The sequence below is a fragment of the Onychostoma macrolepis genome, chromosome 25 (genome assembly GCF_012432095.1).
Source record: "Onychostoma macrolepis isolate SWU-2019 chromosome 25, ASM1243209v1, whole genome shotgun sequence".
Classification (NCBI taxonomy): Eukaryota; Metazoa; Chordata; class Actinopteri; order Cypriniformes; family Cyprinidae; genus Onychostoma; species Onychostoma macrolepis.
This window is the reverse complement of record NC_081179.1, coordinates 11,047,516-11,074,159: the sequence shown is the minus strand read 5'-3', so window position 1 is coordinate 11,074,159 and position 26,644 is coordinate 11,047,516. Positions and strand designations below refer to the sequence as shown.

The 26,644-nt window shown below is 35.9% G+C and overlaps 1 protein-coding gene across 3 annotated transcripts in view; it reads right to left on the bottom strand.

Annotated features, from left to right (window-relative positions):
• mical2b (microtubule associated monooxygenase, calponin and LIM domain containing 2b) overlaps nt 1–26,644 on the bottom strand; it is a 38,965-nt gene that overhangs the window by 7,169 nt on the left and 5,152 nt on the right. For all 3 annotated transcript variants that reach the window (XM_058768071.1, XM_058768069.1, XM_058768070.1), the window contains exons 2-19: nt 21,851–22,193; nt 19,197–19,404; nt 18,145–18,261; nt 17,089–17,190; nt 14,597–14,752; nt 14,191–14,291; nt 12,491–12,748; nt 11,901–12,016; nt 11,670–11,796; nt 11,498–11,588; nt 9,748–9,895; nt 8,932–9,131; nt 6,829–6,935; nt 6,670–6,735; nt 6,451–6,582; nt 3,600–3,716; nt 1,123–1,437; nt 886–990 (exon numbers count right to left, since the gene is read on the bottom strand). In XM_058768071.1, coding sequence (XP_058624054.1) covers nt 886–990; nt 1,123–1,437; nt 3,600–3,716; nt 6,451–6,582; nt 6,670–6,735; nt 6,829–6,935; nt 8,932–9,131; nt 9,748–9,895; nt 11,498–11,588; nt 11,670–11,796; nt 11,901–12,016; nt 12,491–12,748; nt 14,191–14,291; nt 14,597–14,752; nt 17,089–17,190; nt 18,145–18,261; nt 19,197–19,404; nt 21,851–22,114 — 2,730 coding nt within the window. In that variant the 5' untranslated portion in view covers nt 22,115–22,193. The remainder of the gene's footprint in view (nt 1–885; nt 991–1,122; nt 1,438–3,599; nt 3,717–6,450; nt 6,583–6,669; nt 6,736–6,828; nt 6,936–8,931; nt 9,132–9,747; nt 9,896–11,497; nt 11,589–11,669; nt 11,797–11,900; nt 12,017–12,490; nt 12,749–14,190; nt 14,292–14,596; nt 14,753–17,088; nt 17,191–18,144; nt 18,262–19,196; nt 19,405–21,850; nt 22,194–26,644) is intronic.

Sequence of the window (26,644 nt, the reverse complement as noted above, 5' to 3'; positions counted from 1 at the left end):
AAAATATGAAAGTTACAATAAATAAACAAAACACTGCTACAATATATTAAATATGAATCAGTTATAAATATGATAATACAAATACAATTATAATAACATTAGTGTTTTAATATTTAATTTTGAATTTATTAAGAAAATTACAAATATTTTAAATTATTTAAAAATATTTTATTAAACAATGTAAAAATTTATTAATTTTAATTTATTGTTTTTAAAATAAAATATAACATTTTAATGGATCAGTTATTATTGTGAGTGGAGCTGATATTGAAATAATACAGTTTACATTATTTTTATAAAGAAATTAAAATAGTACTACTACTAAACATAGTACAATTATAATATTAGTGTTTTAATAATATTTTAAATTGAACAATTTTTAAAAATCAGTTACACAATAATCATATTGGTCAAAAACTGTGAGGATCTCAGTCTCTCTCTATAGGAGAGAACGAAAAAGGGAAAGAAAGACAGAAAGAGAAAACCGAGGACTGCATTCAGCAAAGTGGCCAACCGCAATGTGACTATTTTATGCATTCCTGATTAGTTCTGCTGAAATGAAAGCGTGCTGACCAAACAAACTGTTCTGCGTTTCTTCTGCCTCAGTCGTTGCGTTCAATAATTATGTAAGTCAGGATGAAAAAGAAAAGGTCACTGTACATAAAGCATGGAGAAAGAGAGATGCTGGATGCTGGCACATTTAAGTCCTTTCAAGGGAAAATCCCTCATGAGGTCAAGTAAGGACAAAAACCAAAACGCAACACACAGCACTTGTTAAAACACACTAAACCGGCCACTGAAGTTTTGAGAGCACATAGTAAGCAGGGCTGTACCATCATGCGTTAGTATTACTGACGCAATCCAACCATAAGTTTTGCTTTTCACCTGAGGTTGAGGTGGTTTGCCAGTGAAAAGGCAGCTCAGTTGCTGAGCTCGCTCTTTAATGCTCTTTTTGTTGAACTGTCTAGTAATTTCAGCCTGCACTTTTCTCTGCAAAGTATTCAAAAGCAAAAGAGACAGAAAGCATCACAAGAGAGGAAGGAAGTAAAACCATGACTGTCTGTAGCAATAATAGGTAGTCAGAAATGTAATAGGTTTGGATTGATGCATCACACCATTCACCTGACTGACTTCCTCTTCCAGCTTCTGTAGGCACTGCAACATGCCGCCCAGGGCTGGTGTGAATGACGGGAGTGAATCTGAGGGGTCTGCCGGCTGGAGCACTTTGAAGGGAATGTGAGGAGATCTGGGACGAGACTCACTGACTTGATAACTTGAGGGAATTCCAGTGAGCTGGAGAGTGTGGTGAACGCTTGTGGTTTTATAGTTGGACTGGATTTCTGTGTGACTGTGACTGGACTGGATTTCTATACGGTGGTCAGAATGATGGGTCTCATTCTGCGTGTGAGATTCCAGCAGTCTTAGATAAGGAGAAGGCTGAAAGGACACAGGTGACAATTTGTCAAAGCTAAAGCCAGATTCACTCAAAAATTATAAGGGATGAATGATATATTGGTGCCATATTGATTATCAGCAGATTTTTTTTAAAAATGTATCTCTTGGTAGTAGAGGTCTGCGTTCCTGTGGCTCTCGACCAGATTTCTTGCGACACGGGATTAAATTCCCGAATAAAACGCGGTAGCGGTTGGTAACTCCTTGTGTAATTTGAACGGGAGCGGGCGGTTTAACAATATCCTGTTCCCGAAGTCCTTTCAGAACAGCATATCTGCACTTTATTCTCATTGACCACCGGTACAACCTGCACTCAGGACTGTTATGCACGCGCTGCACGCATGAACCAGTGCTCTCTGCGTCACGCGTTTCATTTGCGGGGTATGTGTACGCAGCATGTGCATGAAGGTCCTCAGAGCAGGTTGTAGCCTACCGGTGGTGACAGAACAGGCAGGTTGTCGATGAGTGACAGAGCAGAATAAGGATGGAGCAAAGTGAGGATGCGCTGTCCTTGAATGTCCTTAGTTTATATTTTGCTTAGCCTATAATTTTAAATGACAGGTGTCGTATTTATTTATTTTTCTCTGTGACACTTTTCCTACTGTGTTAACAGCAAAATGTTAAACTTTAGTATTTTGACAAGACGAATAAAATAACTAATAGGCTATTTTTGTACAACCTACATTTTTTTTTCCCACACTTCTTCCTATTGTGTTGTAAATGTTAAACGAATTGTATCCTGACAAGACGAATAAAAATACACTTTTTCCTACTGTGTTGGCAGCAAAATGTTAAACGAATTTTATGTCTTAAGACACAAAATTAATTTAACATTTTGCTGTCAATAAATTCAAGACTCTTGACAAGACGAATAAAATAACAAATATAATTTTGTGCAGGCTACATGTTTATTTGTTAGCCTCTCTCTCTTTCTTTTAGTAGAGGAAATTTAAATGTGAGATTCTGGAACGAGATCTAAATTTAGCGGGAACGGTCGGGTCGGGAAGAAAATTATTCTAAGCGGACAGCGGGTGAACAAAGAGTGAATATATCGCGGGACCGGGTGGGTGCGGAATAAAACCTTGCGGGAGCGGGACTAAAAATAAAAAAAACAGTCCGCGCAGACCTCTACTTGGTAGATACTGGATATTTTAATGGTCCATGCTAATTTTCTCTATTTTTACATTTAGATCATATAGTGCTGACTAACCTACAGTTAATCTTAAAAATAAATAAATAAAAATAATAATAATAATTTAATAACACTTAAATAGAATCTTTAGCACAATCTTAAAATAAATATCCATCCATACTTCATTATAACTGTGGTGTCTACATTCACTTGTAACATCAATTTACTTTGTGTTTTATTCAGAATTTTTTAAAAAAAATGCATTTTATATTTGAATTGTTTTATTACATTTCATTGAGTTTTAATTAAAGAGTTTTGAATTTCTTAAGAAATAAATTAAAATATTTTATAAAAATATTGAATATCAGCCATATAATGAAAATAATTATTGGCACAAGTGCATATATCAATGCTTCCCTAAAATTTAAAAGTTTAAAGTCAAAGTCAAGAACTGTTTAAATAAAAAATAAATTTATTAACACTGTTAAATATAATCTTTAGCAAATTGCATTAAAAAAAAAAAATCCTAAAAAAAAAAAAACACCACATTTTAATGTTGTGATGCCTAAATTCACTTGCATTGATTTATTTTAGTTAAGTGTTTTATTTTAAACTTTAAAAATGTCTTTAATAAATAATCTTAATAGTCGATAAAATAGTCTTAAATAGTATTTTTAAAAAAGTCTAAATTCAAACTTTAAACGACTGTTCTAAAAATAACATACCACAAAAATGACATTTAATACGATTTACACAAATTGTGTTGTGTTCCTGGATCAGCATTCACTGTTGTTTCTGGAACATCAATGAATGCAGAAAACACACATGGAATGATTGACTGATAGAACTGTTATTCAAGGAAATGTCGATCTAGTGACATGGTCTACTCGTGTAAATCACGTTGCGTGGTGGATGTCCGTCACGTTAGCAGTGGACACATAATGGAATCAATACACTGCTGCATGGGATTGTGGGTGATGTGGAATGACGGATCTTTCCCGCTGGCGGAGCATACCTGCCATTTTGGTTTGGGTGGAGGGGGTGGAGGAGGTGCAGGCTGGCTCTTAGGTTTGGCAAAGCGCGGGTTTTCTATCATGTCCAGAGATACGGGTTTGTCAGTCTCAAATTCAGACTAGTTTCAGTAACATTGCACCCGGGGAGATAGAAAGAGATAGATGCAGAAAGAAACAGGACAGAAAGAAAGAGAAAATCAGAGAGAAGCTAGAAAAGCCACAGAAAAAGGAAAGTAAATTTAAGACCACAGATTGGCTTATGATCAACAACTCGACTGCACTGCACAGAAAGTTCATTAGCTGTTCATATTCAGTTATGAAGTATTAACACTCCATGAGTGACCTACATCCTTTAAGCCTATAATTGAGCAGCCAGACCATTTAATGACCGCTGCTAATCTCAAAAAAGGAAAGCCGGCTGCAGAAAAACAGCAGGACGACTGTGAAAAATCACAATTACACTGCATTAAGAGAATACAACTAGAGACAAAACAATCATTCTTCTGAATTCAACTTTTTCTGTAACACACACACACACACACTTTTTGAAAATCTGTATCAAATCTATCAAATTTAATATACAAACAGTAGAAATGTTATTTGTTTTTGTAGTTAGTTTTAGGCTAATCTTAGTTTTCAAAAATTGACTAGCAAAACATTTGTGATTTTAAGTTTTTAAATTTTCTCTGTTTTAACATTTAGATCATATAGTGCTAACTAAGCTACAGTGAATCTTAAAAAAACCCACTAATTTAATAACACTGTTAAATAGAATCTTTAGCAAAATCTTAAAATAAATATCCATCCATTCTTTTCATTATAATTGTGGTGTCTACATTCACTTGTAGCACCAATTTACTTAGTAAGTGTTTTATGTAAAATATCTTACTCAGGACAGCACTAAATAAAAAAATAACATGCATTTTGTATGATCGCTCTTATTTTGTTAAAATTAACATTTTCACAGATTCTGCAAAGGGCTGTCAGTTTAACGCGTTAATTAGTTATGAAAAAAATTACGCAATTAAAATATTTTAATGCAGTTAAGGCACTGGCCCCATCCCCAGACCTGTACATCATCTTACATTTCATATTGTTGACTGTTGACAAATACGATACAGGGCAAGAACTCCATAAATGCAGTTATGCCCTAAAATTCAAGATATTGGTGCAAAAAATGCCCCTGTATGAGTTTTTGTATGAAAAAGTGATTTTATGTAACCGTTCAGTAAATAAGAAGTTGATATTGTGTTATATTTTAAACACATTATGTGTTTTTGCTCAATTTTGCAGAGAACATATCTTAGCCACAGCAGAATTGTTGTGCGTCTCCAAGCAACACAGGGGTGTTTAGTTTCTGAATGAATCTGCATTTTGAACGAATCGAGTGAACCAATGATTCAAAGACCCATTCATAAACACAGCCCTTTACTTCTTTCCCGAATGAATCAGCGAATGAATGAATGACTCGAAGACATTTACCGCCACCTGCTGGCAGATTTAGTTTCTTATTTAGAGTATCATTGCAAAAAACTAAATAATAATAAAAACATTAAATGGATAGTTCACGTAAAAAATGTAAATTCTGTCATTTACTGGAACATGACTGTTGGTAACAAAGCTGTTTTGGTTATTAGTGATTTTAATTGTATTAACAAACATTACTGAGATGTTTCTCAAATTATCTTTTTATGTTCCATAGTTTATGTTCCAAATGTTTTATGTGTAAGAAATTATGTTGAATCAAATAAAATATTTCTTTCTAAAGCTAGTATTTGTAATGTCTACTTGATACTCTCTCATTTAACACAAAAATAGCTTTAAATAATCATGTGGGTATTTTCACAATCAAATTTATTAGCGATTAATTAAATCGACACATCATGTAATTAATTAGATTACAAATTTTAAATCGACTGACAGCCCTAATTAAATTATTTTAATTTAATTGTTTTTGTTGACTGGTTCTTTTGGTTAGTTTTAGGCTGATCTTAGTTTTCTAAAATTGACTAGCAAAACATTTTTCATTTTAAGTGTTACAAATTAGACACTGGTAACACTTTACTATAAAGTTTAACTCAATAACATTATTTAACAATACATTTTAATATAATTTTTCAATATACTGTTGTTATATTATTATGATTTATTTAATCTATAAATATACAAGTGTTATTCATGTAAGCTCATAATAAATTAATATATGGTAATTTATACCTGAATTCTATAATTATTTGATTTAAAAATATATACATAGATATATCTGATTAGATTATATCATGCTGTAAAAGTTAAAGAAATTTGTACTTAATGCATTATACTTAATGCGTTAAAGTCAACCTTATTGTAAAGTGTCACAGACTCATTATAGCAGATATTTATCAAAGTAATGTTCCAGAATCCACGTCTTTTTTCTACAAACAGCCCATGAAAAAAAATCCCAAATTCACAGCATTAATCTTACACTTTCTTCCGTGACAAACAAAAGTCATGTTTTGAAATGCACTATCCAAATCGAAATATTCTGCATCTGATGAAGCAGAGGATTTACTTTCGTTGCACAAAGACAGGTATTCATACGGGATTACAGGCACGGTTCAAGAGCCGGATTAGATCTGAGATCCCTGCTGCTCGTTCTACTGACTCCAGAGTATCAGTGCCACATGAGCAGTTTACAGTCTGTTTCTGAAATACTAAAACAACCAACTACAGGACAAATGAAGAGTCCACAAAGAGGCTCACTATACTTCCTGTCATTTTAGCAGCTATGGAGATCTTAAGGATCATAGATGAAGTAATGTCTCCTGATGGACCCTGGCTGCTTTAAAGAATAAAAGAGAAGTGGAACCGTACCTGTCTGCGCACACCACAGCTTGGTGCATTCTCCTCAAACCTGGCCAGCAGCTGAGTTGCCATGGAGCGCACCTTATTTTCTTTCTGCTCCTCTCGCTCACCTACAGGGGGCGCACTCTGATTGGACATTAGCTGGGGGAAGAAACGGACCAATTAGCAGAAGCAAAGCAATAAACTGTGGATGTTTAGAAAGAAGACACATAGGACAAGCTAACATACCTCCTCTAGATGACTGCTGGCCTTCTTCCTCTTTTTGTTGTCATTGTCTTCCAACTTTTTATCAACCTTGGGATACAGAAGTGGTAGTGTTTTACACTTTATTAGGTTTAGATTTTGGCTCATTTTACATTAGTTAAATTAACAGGACAAAAATGCTACCTTTGGGATTCTCTTCCGAGGCAGAGCGTGATTTAGTGAGTTGTAAAGTGAGTTTGTGGTCTTTGATGAATATTCTTCATTATTTGCAGTAGTCTCTTTGGGTACACCTGCAAACACAACACAAAACTCTGGTTTAGTAACTGTTTTAGCAGGACAATGCTAAAATGTACCTGCAATAATAATAAAATACCTGAATAAATAAAAAAAAGTATATATACACATATACACACACACACATAGTGGGTACTGAAAGTATTCAGACCCCCTTCAATTTTTCACTCTTTGTTATATTGCAGCCATTTGCTAAAATCATTTGAGTTCATTTTTTTTCCTCAATGTACACACAGCTCCCCATATTGACAGAAAAACACAGAATTGTTGACATTTTTGCAGATTTATTAAAAAAGACAAACTGAAATATCACATGGTCCTAAGTATTCAGACCCTTTGCTGTGACACTCATATATTTAACTCAGGTGCTGTCCATTTCTTCTGATCATCCTTGAGATGGTTCTACACCTTCATTTGAGGCCAGCTGTGTTTGATTATACTGATTGGACTTGATTAGGAAAGCCACACACCTGACTATATAAGACCTAACACCTGGTGGTGGCAGCATCATGCTGTGGGGGTGTTTTTCAGCTGCAGGGACAGGACGACTGGTTGCAATCGAGGGAAAGATGAATGTGGCCAAGTACAGGGATATCCTGGACGAAAACCTTCTCCAGAGTGCTCAGGACCTCAGACTGGGCCGAAGGTTTACCTTCCAACAAGACAATGACCCTAAGCACACAGCTAAAATAACGAAGGAGTGGCTTCACAATAACTCCGTGACTGTTCTTGAATGGCCCAGCCAGAGCCCTGACTTAAACCCAATTGAGCATCTCTGGAGAGACCTAAAAATGGCTGTCCACCAACAGTTACCATCCAACCTGACAGAACTGGAGAGGATCTGCAAGGAGGAATGGCAGAGGATCCCCAAATCCAGGTGTGAAAAACTTGTTGCATCTTTCCCAAAAAGACTCATGGCTGTATTAGATCAAAAGGGTGCTTCTACTAAATACTGAGCAAAGGGTCTGAATACTTAGGACCATGTGATATTTCAGTTTTCTTTTTAATAAATCTGCAAAATGTCAACAATTCTGTGTTTTTCTGTCAATATGGGGTGCTGTGTGTACATTGAGGAAAAAATGAACTTGAATGATTTTAGCAAATGGCTGCAATATAACAAAGAGTGAAAAATTTAAGGGGGTCTGAATACTTTCCGTACCCACTGTATGTATGTGTGTATATACACACACACACACACATTAAAAAAAAAATGATTACATACACATTCACACACAAAATTCCTTATAATTGAACATTAATATAATTTTATAATAGTTACAGTATAGATTGTTATAATGTACTATTATTTCTACAACTATTATACCATTAATGTTATATTAAATTATTGCTCGTTATTGTAATATAAAATATGTAAAATAATATTCATAATTAACTGTTACATAAACTGTTTTTAGTTTTAAAAATCTTAGCAGTATTAAGATTGCAACACTTAGTCAACAGCAAAATATTACATTCTACAAATTAGATTATATCAATAAACACCCTGAACCATTATAAAATGATGCTGAAGCTTAAGGGCTTTTTAAAAGTAATGTAACAATTTTATTTTTTTATTTCTTTTAAGTTGGAGAACGCTCAAAGCGAAAAACATGTGCACAGCAGATACACAAATGCACACTATCAGCAATGACACAGCCTTACAATCTGTAAGCTACATCTGCATGCCAACATTTTTAAAATGCCTTACTCTGAGTCATGCAGCACTATCCAGACCATTATATGAAAAACTCTTCCTCAACATGACAGCTGCCTAATGCAGCATTTAATCTATATAAGTCTTATGACTAATGTTGAATTTTTGGATGTCCAGGGATGGACAAGCTGTTCAAATTTTTGAGTCTTTGAACGGTGGCACTGGAGATCTTCCCACACTTAATTTGGAATAAAGTATATTTATTTATTTATTTATTTTTTTAAACTTTCAGAATTATACTAGACTTTCAAACTTCATTTGGGTTTTTATTGAGGTACCTGTGACAGATTGAGGTGAGTTGCGGAACATCTCGTAAAATTTAGAGAGGTAGAGCACCATAATGAGCTTGTCTGGCCCTCGTTCAGCATTCATTTCATTTCCTGTGGTGACCGGCTGGATGCCAAACTCCCGCTCTGCCACGTTAAACGCCAACTGGTTGTTTTTAGCACAATCTGCCTCGTTCAGGGAGTCAAAATCACTGGAGAGATCAAGAAGAAACCACAGAAGTGAGATACATAAGCAGATCAAATGAGAGAAAAATAGGGAAAAAAAACTTATCAGGTCTGAATGCCATTCCATTGCACCGAGAACCTGTGTTCGCGCAATCTGTATCCTTGGTGATGCATAATATTTGTCGAAAACCCTCTCACAGAATGGTGTGATGATTGGACAAGCTGATTTATGATGAATCACATCTCGCCGACACATTTTCTTTCACATCCAGAAGGAACGGCAAGATTTATGACAGAAAGTGTGAAAATTATGATGTAATTGCCGATGTAAATCATAATGCAACCTCTTCCTCTTATTTGGTAAATTAAATGTTTCACTTCCCTATTGGTCCCTTTTGATATAGTCACCTTATTGAAGTGAACTGAACTACTTTCACTAAGCTGCAGGGGAAGCGAAGTTGAAATATCAAAGCTATTGTTCTTTAGTACAAGCAAACAACTTGTTTTGATGGCTTAGGGAAGGAGGTACCGCCACGTGTGAGAGATCAAAGAGCCGCCAAATAATGGAGCATTTGTCAAACTGTATGAGGGTGTGATCATGGGACTGAACGATAGCCAGTTTGTGTGTTATGTCTCGCTCACATGAGGTCCGGCCGCTGGCGGTGAATGAGGGCACACAGAGCCAGGCCGCTCCTCCAGGAGGTTGTGAGGTCGGTCACATCCACTCCCCTGTAGCCCTGGGTCTGCTTCTGACACCACAGCAGCAGCCGGCTGGGACGCACCTCTGACTCTGAAATCAATACACACCATCGTTAGGAGCTTTACAGTGAATTGTTTTTTAAATTATGAAACTTGTAATCCAATATACATGTATTCATTCAAAATTTTGAATGTTGACAAATTAAACAGCTCTTTATAATACCTGCCAGTCATATACAGTACACTACTGTTCAAAAGTTTGGGTCATTAAGATTTATTACTTTAATTCAGCAACTTTGTTTTTTTAAAGTGAGGGTAAACATTTATAATTTAGGACTGCACAAATAATCAAATGTCTAATCGCAATTACAATTACAGATGCCACAATTACATAATTGTTCAAAGCGGCAATTAATTCTTAAGTCCACTTATGTTATTCTGCGTGCTTAAGGTGTGATTGTAGTACCATGCATATTTTTACTTTTTTATTTAAAGAAGAAACCAATCCAATGTATAGTTGACATTTGAGGCTTAATACTACAGAAAAGCAATACGTTTTTCAGTTAAAGTGTTTTCAGCTTGTTTATTTTCATCTAAAAATATGGCATGTGTCTGCTTCAAACAATTGCATAAACATCAATGTAAATTGTGATAATTGTAATTAATAAATTGCAATTTCAAGGGAATAATCGACATAAATTTGTCAATCATGCAGCCCTATTTATAACGCAGCACAACTGTTTTGAAAATATAAATTACAATATTACACTAAAAAAGAAAACCATATCAGAAAACAGTTATTTTAAATTGTAATATTTCACAATATTATTGTTTTTAATATATCAAATACATGCAGCCTTGGTGAACAGAAGAGACTTCTACCAAAAACAAAAGAAATTATTGAACAAACTTTTGAACAACACCGGTTATACATTATTTAATACCTTCTATCTATCTCTCTCTATCTATATCTATCTATCGTGCATTGTTTCGAAGTGCACTCTGTAATTCAGAAATTATAAAAAGTTTTTTATATCTTATTGTGGTCAATAAATAAAGTGGACTTGTATTACCCTAAATGGGTGTGTGTGTGATCTAGTTGTCTAATAAACCTGGCGTTATATAATATATTGGATCTGTGACAAATTGCTTTAAGTTGCTTTAGTGTCTGCTAAATGTGTGTATTTTTTATACACATACATGCATACATATACACACACATACATATACATACTGTGAGTGATAAGATTCACTACAAGTCCACACACGCTTTTGTTGACCCTTTCCGTCATGTAACATGACCCGTTTGATTGAGTAGAGGGTGTGGGAATTATTGTTCCTGTGAGGCCACATCCATGTGAGCCAGTATAAAACAAATATGGATCTTGTGGCATCACATCATCCATTTTCCAATTATAGTAAAATGAAACCAAATGAGATTTTAAAAGTTGGGTTGAGTGGAAATATGACACTAATTCTACATTGTAATTATGAAACAAGTTAAATTTTCAATATGAAGTTTTATAAAGAGCTTTTGTGTCAACAGTAGCACAATCAAGGGGAATCATTACCTGATATTGCCCTCTTTTTCCATCAATTTTAAGAGAAAATGCAGAAATAAGAAAAAATTGCAAGTTGTTGCAAACCAAAAGCAGGGATCACTTGAATTTGTAAGAGACAATTCTGAATCTACCTCGTCTGGAGATGTTTACAGATCTGGGTGTGGATCCACTGCGCTCCCGAGAACTCAAGCTCTGCTCGCCGTTAATGTACAGATGCCGTACCTGAGACAGGAAGTTTAGCATTCAGGGGAGGAAGGAGATGCATATAGATCTACATATAGTGATAATGTGCATGAGTCTCACCTGATGTGGTCGTACGCAGGTGGAGTTGAGGTTGGGGTAACGTGTGGCTGGGTCTATGGTGTACTGCTCAAAGTTTTTTGAGATGTTTTCTGCAGTTGTCTGAGGCAGCAGCCTGTAGATGCTTTCCCTATGATAAACAAACAAAGAGGACATTAGGTCAAGACAAACAAATGAAATTATTAAAAAACACATGACCAAATGTGTTCATTGGTTGATGGATTGAGTTCGCACCTCTCTGACAGAAGATCAAGGGGCCCTTTGCCCTGAGCCCAAGCCTTTATCATCCACACTGTGTCAAAGGCAGCCAGAAACCCTCGAGCACATCCTGTCCCCATGGGCCAGAAAGGCTGGAGACCAATGAGACAGAGAGAAAACATTCCATGTTTACAAGCTACTCAAAACAAAACACTGTACAGTCAAATGGCAAGTTGAAATAATCAGGAATATTTAAACTTAAAGTAAAGTAAACTATTTTTTCCTGTGTTTAATTTCAGACACACTGTGGGGTCAAAGTGTCCAAAAACAAAAAAAAAAAAATGTAAACCACAAAATAAATGGAAATTTTGGAACATTCAAACTTAAAAAGAAAAAGTTAACATTTAAAATGAATAATTATTTACGTTTTATGCAGCTTAAGAGTTGCTGTTACTAAGGCAAAAGGAGGATAAAGATATCCTAACATTCATGTTTTTTTATTATGATAACATACAACACATAATTCAGATATATGTTAATACAATTCGTTTTTTAAAATTCTAATTAAATGAGAAAAACTGATAAAATTAAAAATGCAACTATATATGGGATATGATGACACCTACCTCCAGCAGACTATCTCCAACCAACGCCACCAGCAGCTGATGGCCGCTCTTTTCCCTCACCAGCGCGGCGTTCTCTGAGGCGTACATGCAGGTGAAGTCAAACATAGCCACATCTGGCTGGCCGTAGTGGTTGATGGCGTAATCCAAAGAAGGAAGCTGGTAGTTTGTGCCAAAATCTGCAGCCTCACGGGCGTAAGAGAGCAAAGCCTCTTGGTTTACGTTGTTGCTCGCCAACAGCCGTTCAGTCTCAATATAGTCCTGGGAAAGGAAAAAACAGGAAACATACTTTTAAATGAAAAATTATGACCAAACATTTTTTTTTATACATTTCATTTTTATATTATTTTGGATTTTAATGTACGTTTATGATTTTTATTATTATTGCATTTTTGTTTTATTTTATGTTAATTTAATTTATTTTATTTTACATTATTATTATTTTTTAATGTAATTTTATTTATGATTTTTATTATTAAATTATTGCATTTTTGTTTTGTTTTATTTTGTTAATTTAATTCATTTTATTTAAAAAGATTTTTATTATTATATTGCATTTGTGTTTTATTTTATTTTACATTAATTTATTTTTATTTATTTTTTAAATGTAATTTTATTTATGATTTTTATTATATTGCATTTTTGTTTTATTTTATGTTAATTTAATTCATTTTATTTAAAAAAAATGATTTTTATTATTATATTGCATTTGTGTTTTATTTTATTTTACATTAATTTATTTTTATTTATTTTTTAAATGTAATTTTATTTATGATTTTTATTATATTGCATTTTTGTTTTATTTTATGTTAATTTAATTTATTTTATTTTAGTATTATATTATTGCATTTTTGTTTTGTTTTATTTTACATTATTATTATTTTTTTAATGTAATTTTATTTATGATTTTTATTATGTTATTGCATTTTTGTTTTGTTTTATTTTATTTTAATTTAAAATGTAAAAAGGTTTATGCAATACATCTAAATACATTTTAGGACCAGACCACTGATAACTGAGATCAGTTTAAGGTGCACGTGCAGGATGTTAAGTAAATCACAAACAATCCTATCAAGTCATGTCAAAACAATAGGGCAAATTTGAATGCAACAAGTAGCTTAAAAGTTAAGCAGATTGGACAGTAGCAGCAGCATCATCATTATTATGCTGGAGTGATGACCTGGGATTTTACAGTCTCCAATGTGAGTACAGGAGCTGCTGTCCAAGGGCGTGAGAGTTTAAAACTCCAGACAAACTCCAAACACTCAAAGAGCTTCAATCACTCAGCTGCTGTGCTGTAACATCCTGTATCATACTCCATGTCCGACACAGACGCCAACACAAGGCTTCCTGAGAGTTTATTTTCACAATAAACCCTGAAAAACTTCGCTCTAATGCTTTCAGAGAGTAAAATATTTTGTAATGTCTATCATAGGATGACTAATATTCACCATAGGACACACAAATGCTTGTTTTTACAAGTTTGACATGGTTTACAAATTAAGCTTATAATAAAGTTAAAGACCAACTCCAATCCTAACCTTGCTGCTAAAAGAAGTCAAATTTAAAATAAGTAAATAAAACTAAACTAAAAATTAAACACTAAACAGCACTACAACAAATACTTCCTTGATGTATACATGTTTTACATATGAATATACAAATCTATCAAATTACTTAATATTACTCAAATATTTACTCACATTGATGATCACACCCTTGTCCAGCAAGCTCTGTTTCTTTGCAGTCATGACAAAGTAGTGTGTGTTGTCCTTGTAATAGACAATGTTTTCCAAATCAATGCCTGTACAAAAGATAAATTAGGTCCATTAGCATGATTGTGCGACTGTTTTGATGTTGGTGTTGGTTTGTTGCTGGTACGATGAATTAAGCTATATTATTAACTTTGATGTGGGCGTATTCAAAATGACATCTGCCTCAGAAGATGATCAGTTTTGCTCACTTTAAGGAGTGGGACCATTACACACTGATGCTAATAATGTGTCAGGATTTGTATTATGTAATTTATATTTTAAAAACATTAAGTAATGTGTCATCGTTTTTAAAGAATGCAGATTTTGTTTCGGTCATGCAGGAGCTTCACCACACCTGTCTCCTCCTTGAGCTCCAAGAAGAACTTCTGATTGAAGATGAAGGCCACTCCGCTGATCTCCTCCACTTTGGCCTCGGCTGTCGTGTTGCGATTGACGAAGTTTGCAGTGATGGCGATGGCTAGTTTCCCTCTGAACTCCTTTCTCCTGAAGCCTGGAGTAGAGAGCAACATAATGCTTTGCATTTCATTTAGTGCTGATTGCTAACAGAAACATCACTATTATTATTGCTCACGTTTGTTCCAAGTTTAAATTTAAACTTGGGGGGGAAATTATATATATATATATATATATATATATATATATGTGTGTTTTTTTTTACTGATATGTATAAGATGCAAGGTGCTTTAAAACAGTCAACAGTTGTTGTTTTTTTTTTGTTGTTTTTTAAATCAATAGATAAAAGGTAATTGCTAAGGCAGCGTATATTTGCAAAAATAAAAGTGCAAGACCTTTCAGGTCACGCTGACCTGTTTTCACAACAACAAATTACACAATACAGTCTTTGCACCTTTCTGTGTGATAAAAGCAAAATAACATTTTATCATCATGGTAGCACTTATACACCAAGTGTTTGTTTACTACCACTATCCCACATAAAAACAATGCATGTGTCAAGTCTGGGTGTAATTTAGCACAGCATGGATCAAAGTTTTCTTGTTCTGACTTGGAGAGCTGATTTAAGTCTGATCTAGGATCTGCCTTCCTGCTCAATGTCTGTGAACTCCACTAACTGTGTCAGCAGGAAGCAATGAAAGGAGTCCCGCTCCACCCCTGCTGTAGCGAGTTAAACTTCCTGTCAAACACAAAGAGCTGACCCGTGTTCTCAAGGAATGGGAGACTGAATGTAGGACAGAGAGTTTTTGGAAATTGGAGTCACTGGGGCAATTTTCTTGACTGAGTGAACATGTTAAAGCTTTTAGCAGATTTATTATGCTTGAGAGCCAAATCTCATGAGATGAAAAGATTCCAGTCTGAAAGTGCTAAATATGTGCCATTCACAAAGACATTTACAGAGTGTATTTTTTTCTGATATAGTGTTCTAAGATGTTAGTTCGGTCCACCATATGATGTCTAGCAAACAAAACCCCAAAATATACCATAACTTGCTTAAAGAAGACAACTGAAACGTTTGTATGTGGAAGCAGGCACAATTAATCCCACCTAACATTTTTTTCCTAATGTTTAACCATTGTTATAACCATTATACAGTGTAATTGAGAGCTATCAATTTGAACACTTAATAGACTTTAAAAACAACAACTAATTTAAGTGAATTTAAAACAGTTAAAAGTAAACAGTTAAAAACTGATAATATAGAAAAATATAGATGAATCCTTAAAGCTACAAAAGTTAGATTTCCTCTTTTTTTCTTTGATTAACAGACATCACAGCTGGTTATTAGGTTATTTGGGTGCTATTACTTTAAGAACTGCTGCTGCTGTATGTAACGCGGATCTGACACGCATCGCATTTTCTCACAACTCTTTACCTTTTCTGACCCACGTCTGGTCTTAAAGTCTCTATAAAGAGCTGTCGAGTTGAATCGAGTATGTTAGATGAGGGAGACAGTGCTGTGGTGCTCCAGGACAGTTTTAAAACCACTGCATTTCAGAGACGTGTTCTTAAATGTGACCCATATTGTTAATCGCCTTTTTAGTAACTTCATGACTTAACTGACGACATAACATGCTCGTAGTTTTTCGCGCTTTAATACAAAATGATATACGTTACAGCATGTGCTGCAGCCGCCGCATTTGTGCATGCAGTTGGAGAGCATGTGTTACGAGCACAGTATAATGGCTGACAGGAAAATTCGTTTTTACTGACATAATTATGGCCTGAAACATCTCATCTGACTGCAGTTCACTGATGTTCTACTGAAGCTCCTTGTCACCTGTACCTTTTTCACGCTCGTTTGATTAGTGCCTGTTGCTGAGACAAAGTTGGAGAGCAACCCTAGCCCCACCCCCGTGTTAAATTTTTAATGCTGTTAAACTAGAACACGCTAGAATAGTTAACACGCTAATTTTGACAGCAATAATATGTGTGTGTGTGTGTGTGTGTGTGTGTGTGTATTTATATGGATGATACATAATTAAATATATAGTAAACACCCTGGGAATAAAACCCTTGACATTGGCCATCATTTGCAAATATACTGCCTTAGCAAATACCTTTGCGTTAACCGTTACCATCAGGTTCTGCCAGTTAAGATCCAGGAATATTTCAGGCAAGATTAATATTGATTCCTTACAGGAAGTAACGTTTTTTACAAGAAGGATATGCCTGTTTAGAAGATATGATAATTTCATTGCAAACAGAGTTCCTTCATTTACGAGAGGATAAATTAAGATGCACACATAATTAACCTCAAATGATTTATGGAAACAGAAAAACACCTCCATTTCAAACCCAAGCCATTTAGAAACTATGTAGGGTGAAGATTTTATTTTTAGTTTTATATAAACTGTGTAAATATTTTCTTACCATCAAGAGTGCTTCTCCTTCCATCTGCTCCAATGATCACATCAAACTCATAGTCTGAGACGGGGTGATCGGCCGGCCGGACCTCCGCTCTCCATCCAGGCCCTGGAATGCAGAATGAAGAAGCTCAAAGGAAAACAAAATAACTTGGCCTTTCTTTTGTTTACTGCAGCTTTAAAAGTACAGCCAGCTCAGTGTGTGAAGCCACCAGGGAAAAAAAGCTTACTTGTATCTGGAAACACAACCTTCATGTTCCATCCATGTGTGACGCCTGTATAATTTGACGTAAGGCCAATGGTGCTCTTTTGACAAGCAATACATAGCAGGAGAGGCGCTATAGACCCTAATGACCCCTGACTTTATATATAGTACAGAACCGAGGGTTTATCATTTGCACAATGCAGACTGGTGAGTGCCATTGACGTGGAGGAACGACACAAACCTTCTCGGTATCAGTCGTGTATGTGCGTCAAGGGTACATAGTGGGAAGGTGTCAGTTTTCATGATCTGGTTTAGCCCTGCTTTTACTTCCATAAATCCATTAGGATCTTGAAGGAAGTTACAACAATCCCTGGGTAAACTGACATTCAACCAATGTTAGGCCCATTGTAGGTGTTAAAATGACACTTTTAAAAAGAAAATTATGAGCATTCCCTAACCAGCTTTGTTAAATAGGCTGCAAGAAATATAGCCCAGAGCGTAAACAGTAGATAAATTTGAAAACCGGTTTACAGCTTCTTTCTATCTGTGATCTCATTCCTAAACACTGTCCTGGGTGTGCATGGGGATATGCGTGTAGGGCGACTGGCAAAAGGGTGTGTAAATCTGCCAAGAAATGACATAAGATGAAAGGTAATGATTACCCAACCCTTTCTAGACCAAATGAGGTGTAAAGAAAACAGGTGACGGGGTGTCTTGGACATATTTATAGTTATTTTATGACTGTGTGGGATTATATGATGATGATGCCTGGGTGATCCACGTGTCTCAGGTCTGTCAGGGTGTATTGTGGACAGTAAATGTAGTCCTCAAAGCTAGATGGCATGATTTGCCAATTACCATCAGTGCCTTGGTCCTCAGGTGGCTCAAGAAGCTTGGCAAACTCCACGTTGACATGCACCTCAACCCCAACAATGAGAGAAATCTTTAACAGCATGAGTTGCAGCTGACGAATACCTGAAAATGGGAGAAAGTCACCATCAGTTCCACTAGCATGGAAACAAATTTATACGGTTCATTTTGTCATGCACTATTACTGAGGATGTGCTGGTGTTGGAGACAAGGCCATTACAGTAATGTTGATATTGTGCTTGTGAGGCTGAATCAAATGTGACAAGATTATAAAAAAAAAATAATAATAATTAAATTAAAAATGTAATTAAATAAAAAAAAAAAAAAAGAAAAAGCACAAAAAAACTGACCAAAAAAAACAAACAAACACAGAACATAACAAAAATAAATAAATTTAAAGCATGCATAAAAGGCACAAAAAATAAATAAATAAAAACATCTTTCTGTTGTGCTGTCTTAATGGCTGAAAAAAAAAAAAAAAAAGCACAAATAAAAGGTACAAAAATAACATTTCTGTTGTGCTGTCTTAATGGCTGCTTGCAAAATCATACAGCGTGACCAATGCAGTATGATTCATAAACAACTGACTCTCAAAGTCACAAGTTATCAGTTCAAAGTTTTAGGCATGTATGCATATACACATTGTGCAGCATGAACTTAAACTCTCAGACAGTATCCAGTATTTTTAAGGAGATAAGGATGGAAAAATACATTTGCATAATCCCAGCTACTGTAAATGTTTTGCATCTCTTTTGGTTGGGTTGGACTGGTCCCATCTCAGGGACCTTAAAGAGGAACATATCAGACTTACAATAGGTTCATTTGGCAAAGCTTGAAAGAAAAAGAACATCAGTGTGTCTAAATTGTTTTTCCCATCAAGCTCATACGCAAATCCCTGCATGTGATTGCAACATCTGATGAAACCATATCTTGTTTTCCTGTTATGGTATCTCTCGATGACTAGAAGGGATATCAGTGAAGAATGAGTATCTGTAACTAAATTTTGGTTTCTGGTTAGAATGAAAACAGATTTGACCTACTGATGTGGTCTATAGATCCAGCACAGAACTTTCCATAGAACTTCTTGGCTCCAAGGTCTCTGAGGTCTTGGATGGTGTAAGGCCAAAGGTGCAGGACATTGTTCCTGGAGAAGGTGTCTCTTTTTTCAATCACCACCACCTTGGCACCAAGTAAAGCCAGCTCTATGGCAGTCCGAAAGCCGCAGGGACCGCCACCAATGATGAGACACTGTGGAAACAAACAAGTTTGGCATTATTTAAAGGACTTATTTGAATGACACTGTTGGGCATTTTTTGGAGAGGGTCTAGAAGTGGAAGCAAAGACTCACTCTAAACACGTCAACTTCCTGACCAATCAAAACCAATTTGTGCATGCCCATTCTTCTGGCACAATCAAATGGTATGATTTCACCTCCCAACTTGTCTCTTTAAACCCAATCCAAGCAAGTTCAAACACAAGTCGGGACTGGGTAACGTCTCTACTTGTCTCTCTGAACAAAGCAGGGATTATGACTCTAGCTTCTGAGAAAAACATGACAACTGTTACGGTTTACTTGACCTAATATGGTGTACAAACTCACATATCCATAAAAGGCTGGTTCAAAAGTGGTCATAAAATGGCAAAAACACTTTAATCACACTTTTATTACCTGTCATTAGATGGCAAGGGCGTGTAACAGTGAGGAGAGAAGAAGATATTGAACACAAAATGAATTGCTGCACTAACCTGGTGGTGTTTATAAGGAAAGACAATTTCAAAGTTTTGGCTTTGGGAAATGTAATAGTTTGACCACTTATGGCAATCATTTTCACATTAGAGGTGTTTGAACAAGGTGCATTTATAAAATAAACTCTTTAAGCTTAAATATGCCATTCATATATTTAAAGGGATAGTATATAGTTTTTTTGCACAAAGAAAACAAAAATAATTTACTCAACCATTCTTCTCCCCTGAGTTACGTCGTCCACCATTTTAAAGAGTATCACAACGCATACGCATGCTTTCCCCCCCCCAAGCGTAAACAATGCTTAATACGCAGATTACGTTCAGGCTCATGCTTTCCCCTGAACGTAACAACGCTGATTACGTGAAATACGTTCTGAGGTACTCTCCAAAACGGTAAGACGTAACTTGGGGGAGAAGAATGGTTGAGTAAATTGTTATTTTTGTTTTTATTGCGCAAAAAAAAAAAAAAAAAAAAAAAAGTATTATCATAGCGTTGCAAAACTAAAGTTGAGCCACTGATGTCACATGGACTGTTTTACCGATGTATTTACTACGTTTCTGGACCTGGGAACATTTCAGTTGTGTTGCCGTCTATGGAGTGTCAGATAGCTCTCCGATTTAATCAAAAACATCTTAATTTGTGTTCCGAAGATAAACGAAGGTCTTACGGGTTTGGAACGACATGAGGGTGAGTAATTAATGACAGAATTTTCATTTTGGGCTGAACTAACCCTTTAATACTGTTGTTGTGAAATAATGTGAAATTTGTGCGAGATAAACCTTAAGCGCACAATGCAAACCTATGCAAACAAACTATGACTTGCTCCAAAATATTAACAGCAATAATCGTAGCATAGACCGAGATAAAACACTCGAAATAAATAGCTAAAGCCCCAGAGATTAGCATTTCATTCTCTTAAACTGACACTTAACTGCAAAACAAATATTCCTTAAAGTTTCCAATTATTTCAACATCTTATCGAGCTCAAATGAGGTCAATAAGTCCACAGGCAAAACCACTATGCAAAATACGCCAAGCACAATCTCAACACGTCTGCTAAATCAAGTGACCTGAGATTGACTCTTCCATTGACCGTTCACAAACACCTACACAATAACACAGTGGTCTAGTTAATGCATAGCAGATTTTGACAGTAACCCTAAACTTATAGTTAAACAAAGACGACTTATTTTCCCAAGCTAACACAATAATACCAGCCCAAACACTTGCTAGCATGCAGCCTCCACAAAAAGTAAGCCCAGATTAGCATGGTATGGCACTCCAACATTGAGATCATGCCATTCTCATGAGTTAAAGCAACATTACGGAATCACTCTGATGAGGAAAATCATTTGTATGGGATTTCAATGGCATATTTTTACAGTCAAACCATTGCTAAAGCTAACATGACAATTCGGATCTGTTAAACGCAAGCATTTTAGGCCATCTGTAGAGGTAAAATCTATTCTAAATGAGCTCTGGATCGACAAAAACCCTGACTCATGACCTCGTAACCTTTGACCCTTCAGTCCAACGGTTGACTGCAGTGGAAAAATGGCTAAAACTAAATGATGCTGATCCTCATTTCCTGTTCTGTTTTATAAATAGAAAGAACACAAGATGCAGTGCCAAAACAGCCATCGCAATAGTGATCTCAGCCATTTTTATCAGGGAAAAAGTGATTTGACTAACAAATATGGATATGAAAATGAGTTGTTGGTGCGATTTAAATTCTCTTTAGTTGTGCAGCAAAGTGTGACATTTTTAGCCAAAGAATCCCATAAATGTACAACTAACAAGTTTGTCATCTTATACAACATGTATAAATCAATTAAAATCATCAATTAAAATCTCCAAGTGAGCTTTCAAAGCACCTTTATTTAAAGATTTTGTTTCCTCTAAGAAGTATGAGATTTTAAGTACATGTCTAGAGCTCTATAGACTTACTCTGGTGTCCACACAGGCTTTGCCCTTACTGTACTCCTTGTGGCTTGCTCTCTTGTCCAGTTTCCCCCAGAGGCCTTTGGCCTTCCAGTTGGTAATGGCAGCTTTCAGGCTGCTGTAGAAGCCTCTGTGGTCAGAGGGGTTCAGCTCCAGCTGCCTGCAGAGAACGCTGAAGGCCTGCAGGGTGCCTTTACAGGTAGTGGCCTGCACAAAGTTCTCAAACAGCTGGCCGGCCTGAGACGTACGCTCGTCCTCCGTTTCCCCCATCCTTCTTTAACTCACTCTTTCCCTCTGTGGACAGGGGATTCAGTCAGGGGTTGGTTGGTGCTGGCATTCCTTTTCAAGACTGAGGAAAGAAAAGGAAGAGAGGGCTTTGTGTGTTTCTACACGGGGATCAAAGTGCCATAAATTTCATGATCTGCAATCAACCATCCGTATGTGGAAAAAAAACATCCTATATATGGGTATACAGTGCGGTGAAATTACTAAAAATGGTAGGCAGTTCACATTTTGTAAATTCATTTATTGCTTTAGGGCTTTGATTGCAGCCCGTCAATGCTGTTTGTATATAAAGGTCAATATCATCAATAAAACTGCACTGTCCTTATAAGAATTAGGGACATACACATGTACATAATTTCATGAAAAGCAGGGGGATTTAAACTGGGAATAATTTGTGAATTTAAATGATAAAAAAAAAAACAACAACATTACATTCACCAAATAATTTGGTATAATGCATAAAACTAAATACAATAAGTAATAAGCCGTACTAAATAGTAAAAAATAAAAAGTACAAAAAAAATACAGTAAAAGTAAAACAGGTAAATAAATAATACAAATACATAAAATTAAACAAAAAAAAAAAAAACTTAAATGTATTTTGTCCCCAAGATAATTATATATAGGAAATGTGGTGTCCCATGCAAGGGGAACATCATATTTTGAATTAAAAATAAATAACATAAAATAAAATAAAAATATAAAATATATAAACTAAAATAAAAAGTAAACAGCTGGACAAATACCTAATAGCAATGTACATGTCAATGTGAACCAACAGACAATGCCTTTGTAAAAACAGTGCATACTGTCCTGAAGTACTGCTGGTAAATTAAATGAAAATGCTCTAGATTTTTAGCTGAGTGACACAAAAACACTTGGCATGTGCTGTAAAATAGGCCAGAAGAGTCACGTTAACTCAGAGTCGAGTGCTTGACAGGATTAATGCATGCAGAGCAAATGGGACAGAACAAAGGAATGTTTAATGAGAATCAGGACACTAAGATTGGCCCAGTTGTAGACAACCTGTGAGCCAGAAAATATTTTCATACACAAAGAGCTGCCAGCACATTCTTCAAACATTTCTCAGAAGAAGCGTGTAAATAGATTTGGAACAACAAAATCATGCATTTTGTTGAGGAAATCAATTTGTCTTCCAGTTGCGAACGCAGGGTTGATTTGGGAGTGAAACCAGAGCCGGAGGTCATCTGAACAAGTGAGCAGACTTGTCAAAAGCTTGAGCCCAATAGCAGTCCTGCATCTTTCTCTCCATTAACACTCCTGAGGGTCACTTGAGTTTCAACAGCCTAATCAAATCTGGCAGCTGGCAAGACCTTCTCATTTATCTGCAGGGTGGCATTAGCTGCCGTCTCCTGATTCATTTGTGCAGCCACGTCCATTGTTTGTTACCATTTTCACTGGTCCTCTACCATCAAAAACACACATAAAAATATACCATGACCCAAATTCCCGGTCCTTGAATTCTCCAAGGACCAACAAGAGCAGTGAGTTTTTACATGTCACCAATGGTCACTGCAGCCAGTGCAGTGTGGGAGAGTTCCCATAGCTAAATTTAACCATGCTAAAAAGGCAGTGAGATATTTCTTGAAGCAAGACGTGCCAGGAAAGTTGTCCTGGCAGAAAATCATAAGAAAAACAGCAAGACAGGCCTCATTTAGAAGCTACAAATCATATTGTGTCTCTAGGAACAGCCACTCGACAGATGGCACAACTGCAAGCAAGGGAATTCAAGTTAACACCCTTTGCGATTGCCTTCAAAGATATTTTTCAACAGGATCATGCACATTTGCCCATCCTGTCTATCATTAATAGTCATTGAAGACTACCATATGCTAATGTCACAGTGATCGCCAAGCAAATTGACTATGACAGCTGAGACCTGCGGTCTTTCAGCATAAGGACTTGACGGATCTTTTTGCAGGAGCTTCAGCTTTGAGAAACCATCAAAGGGTTCAACCAGTGGATTCAGCAGAAAGCGGCACCACTTCAAACTGGAATTCCTAAGAGCCAACATTCCTACAACACTAATATTATTCATGTGACCTACAGGAACACACAAACGGGAACTGACCTTCTCTACTACAGTGTGTCCACCAAGGCTGCATTTAATTGATAAAAACACAAAAACAGTAATATTGTAAAATCTTACTACAATTCAAAATAACTTTTCTATTTGACTATATTTTGAAAGGTAAATTTATTTCTGTGATGCAAAGCTGAATTTTCAGCATAATTACTCCAGTCTTCAGCGTCACATGATCCTTCAGAAATCATTCTAATATGCTGATTTGCTGCTCAAGAAACATTTCTTATTTTATTCAATGTTGAAAATAAGCAGTCATTCATGTTTGTGGGATAAGTACACCCTACTGAGTCAATATGCATTAGTAGTTTACTGCCTGGAGTAAAAGACTATTACAGTACAGGCAAACAAAAGTAATCGGAGAGCAATGCTGCTGCCTTGGAGAGTTTGGTTACACTGGTTGAGGTGACGTTGGTAATTGTTAGCCAGCTGACCTATAAGAAACAAACATAATGTGTAGCTGATGCCATCAACTGTAGAGTGAAGCAATATAGGACGTTTTTGGACACATACAATAGATTTGGTTTGGCGGTAATGGCAAAACACATCAGTTGAAATTAAGGCTTCATAATATATTGGTAACATGATCAATTATCTGCTAATAATACAGATTATTTATTGGTATTTATTTTTTAGTATTGGTCAATCTTTAAAAACAGTAATGGTGCTTCTCTTTTGAAACAAAGATGTTTGATAATTCAAAGTGTCACTGGTATTCCTGCACAAGAGGTATGGAAGAAAAACCCTGTGTGAAAGAATTTTGACATGCTCGCATACTTCGCCAAGAACACCTGTGAAATAAAGCAAATCAAATAGGAGTCTGAAATGTTATTTCCTTACAGGGACACTTATTCCCAATGATTTTTTCCAACACAGTCAAAAGTGCAAAAAAAACGTATTATTTTCCTATTTGTCAGAAATAAAGGTTCATAAAAAATTGCTGTGTGAGATTTTTTTGCACAGTAGTTCCAGAGGCAGGGATATCTGATATTGTATGAGGCCCAAGTCCTTCCTGTTTGTGCACTTTTTACTGTTTTGTGGTGGACAAAGAATTCAAAGCAGCCCCTCTGCATCACATAAATGCTAAAATGTTAACACTTTTTAGGATTTCAAAATATAGCTCTTAACTAAAATATAGCTCTTAAGTAGTAATTATCATAGCAAACCATCTAGAAAGAAAAAATATGCAGAGGCAAAATCAGCTATTTTGGGATCATGGTTCCTGAGAATGATATACAATCACTCGTTCCAACAAATTCTGCAAGCCGCAAAACAGCACAAATTATCATACGTTAGGGCATGATGAAGGAGAAGATGTAAGTCAAACCCTTAATGAGTTCTCTAGAGTAATGCGTTTAGTAGAGATTTGCTCGAGTGACAGCGAACAGGGCAACACCCATGTGTAACCAGGAATCCCTAAAGTCATCAAAATCAACAGCAGGCCGAATATTCCCACTAGATATATAACTGCTATACACTGTGTGTTGCTGTGCAAAACAAAGATGCATCGTAAGGCGTTTACACTGAGATTTTCAAAAGAAAACTGATGTATGAACAAAGTCTGAATACTCTGTAGGGTAAGAAAATATGCTATAATGACACAGTAGGCCAAGTTGCATTTTGAAATTTGAGAGAAAACGATCCATCAACTAAAAGCAGCTTGTTGCACTTTACTAAATCTGGCTGTACTGCAGTGTTAATGTTATGAAAGCCCAATTCTGCCAGAAAAAAAATGAAAAGGTAATTGACTCTCATTATCACTATTTTATCTCTCACAATTACTGTACGACTTTCTCACAATTCGTACTTCAGTTCTCATAATTGCGATTCAGCTCGCGTTATTGCCATTTCTCATGACTGCGACTTTCTCACAATTGATTGCGCAACATTACATCACACAATTCCAACTGCGTTTCTCGCAATTGCAACTGTTTCTTTTAATTGCGAATCGGTTTCTCAGAATTGCGACTTCGTTAGCGGCTTTTCTTGAAATTGCGACTCTCTCTCAATTGCTACTTTTAGATTGTATTTTTGACTTGCATGGGAGATAATCCCCCAATGTGACTTTTCAGGCCCGCCCCCCTTGAAAGTCAAGTTAATTTTATTTTCTATATTGCGTCAGACCACAAAAGAAGTCATTCAATGATACCTTGTTGTTTTATTAAACAAACAAAATAGCCTTATGTTAATTATCTTATTTGCACGACTGCATGTCATTTCTGTCTCTACGTTACACGGTCGCGCTCTCTGTATCGCGCGCACAGCGGAGTTCCGCCTCAGTTCGCACACACACACACACACACACGCCGCACAAACTTAAGCGCACACACACACACAAGTGAGCACACTCTCACTCCTATTTGTAAATATTAAGCCGCAAAACGACTATTTAAATATGACTTCTGTCTCTG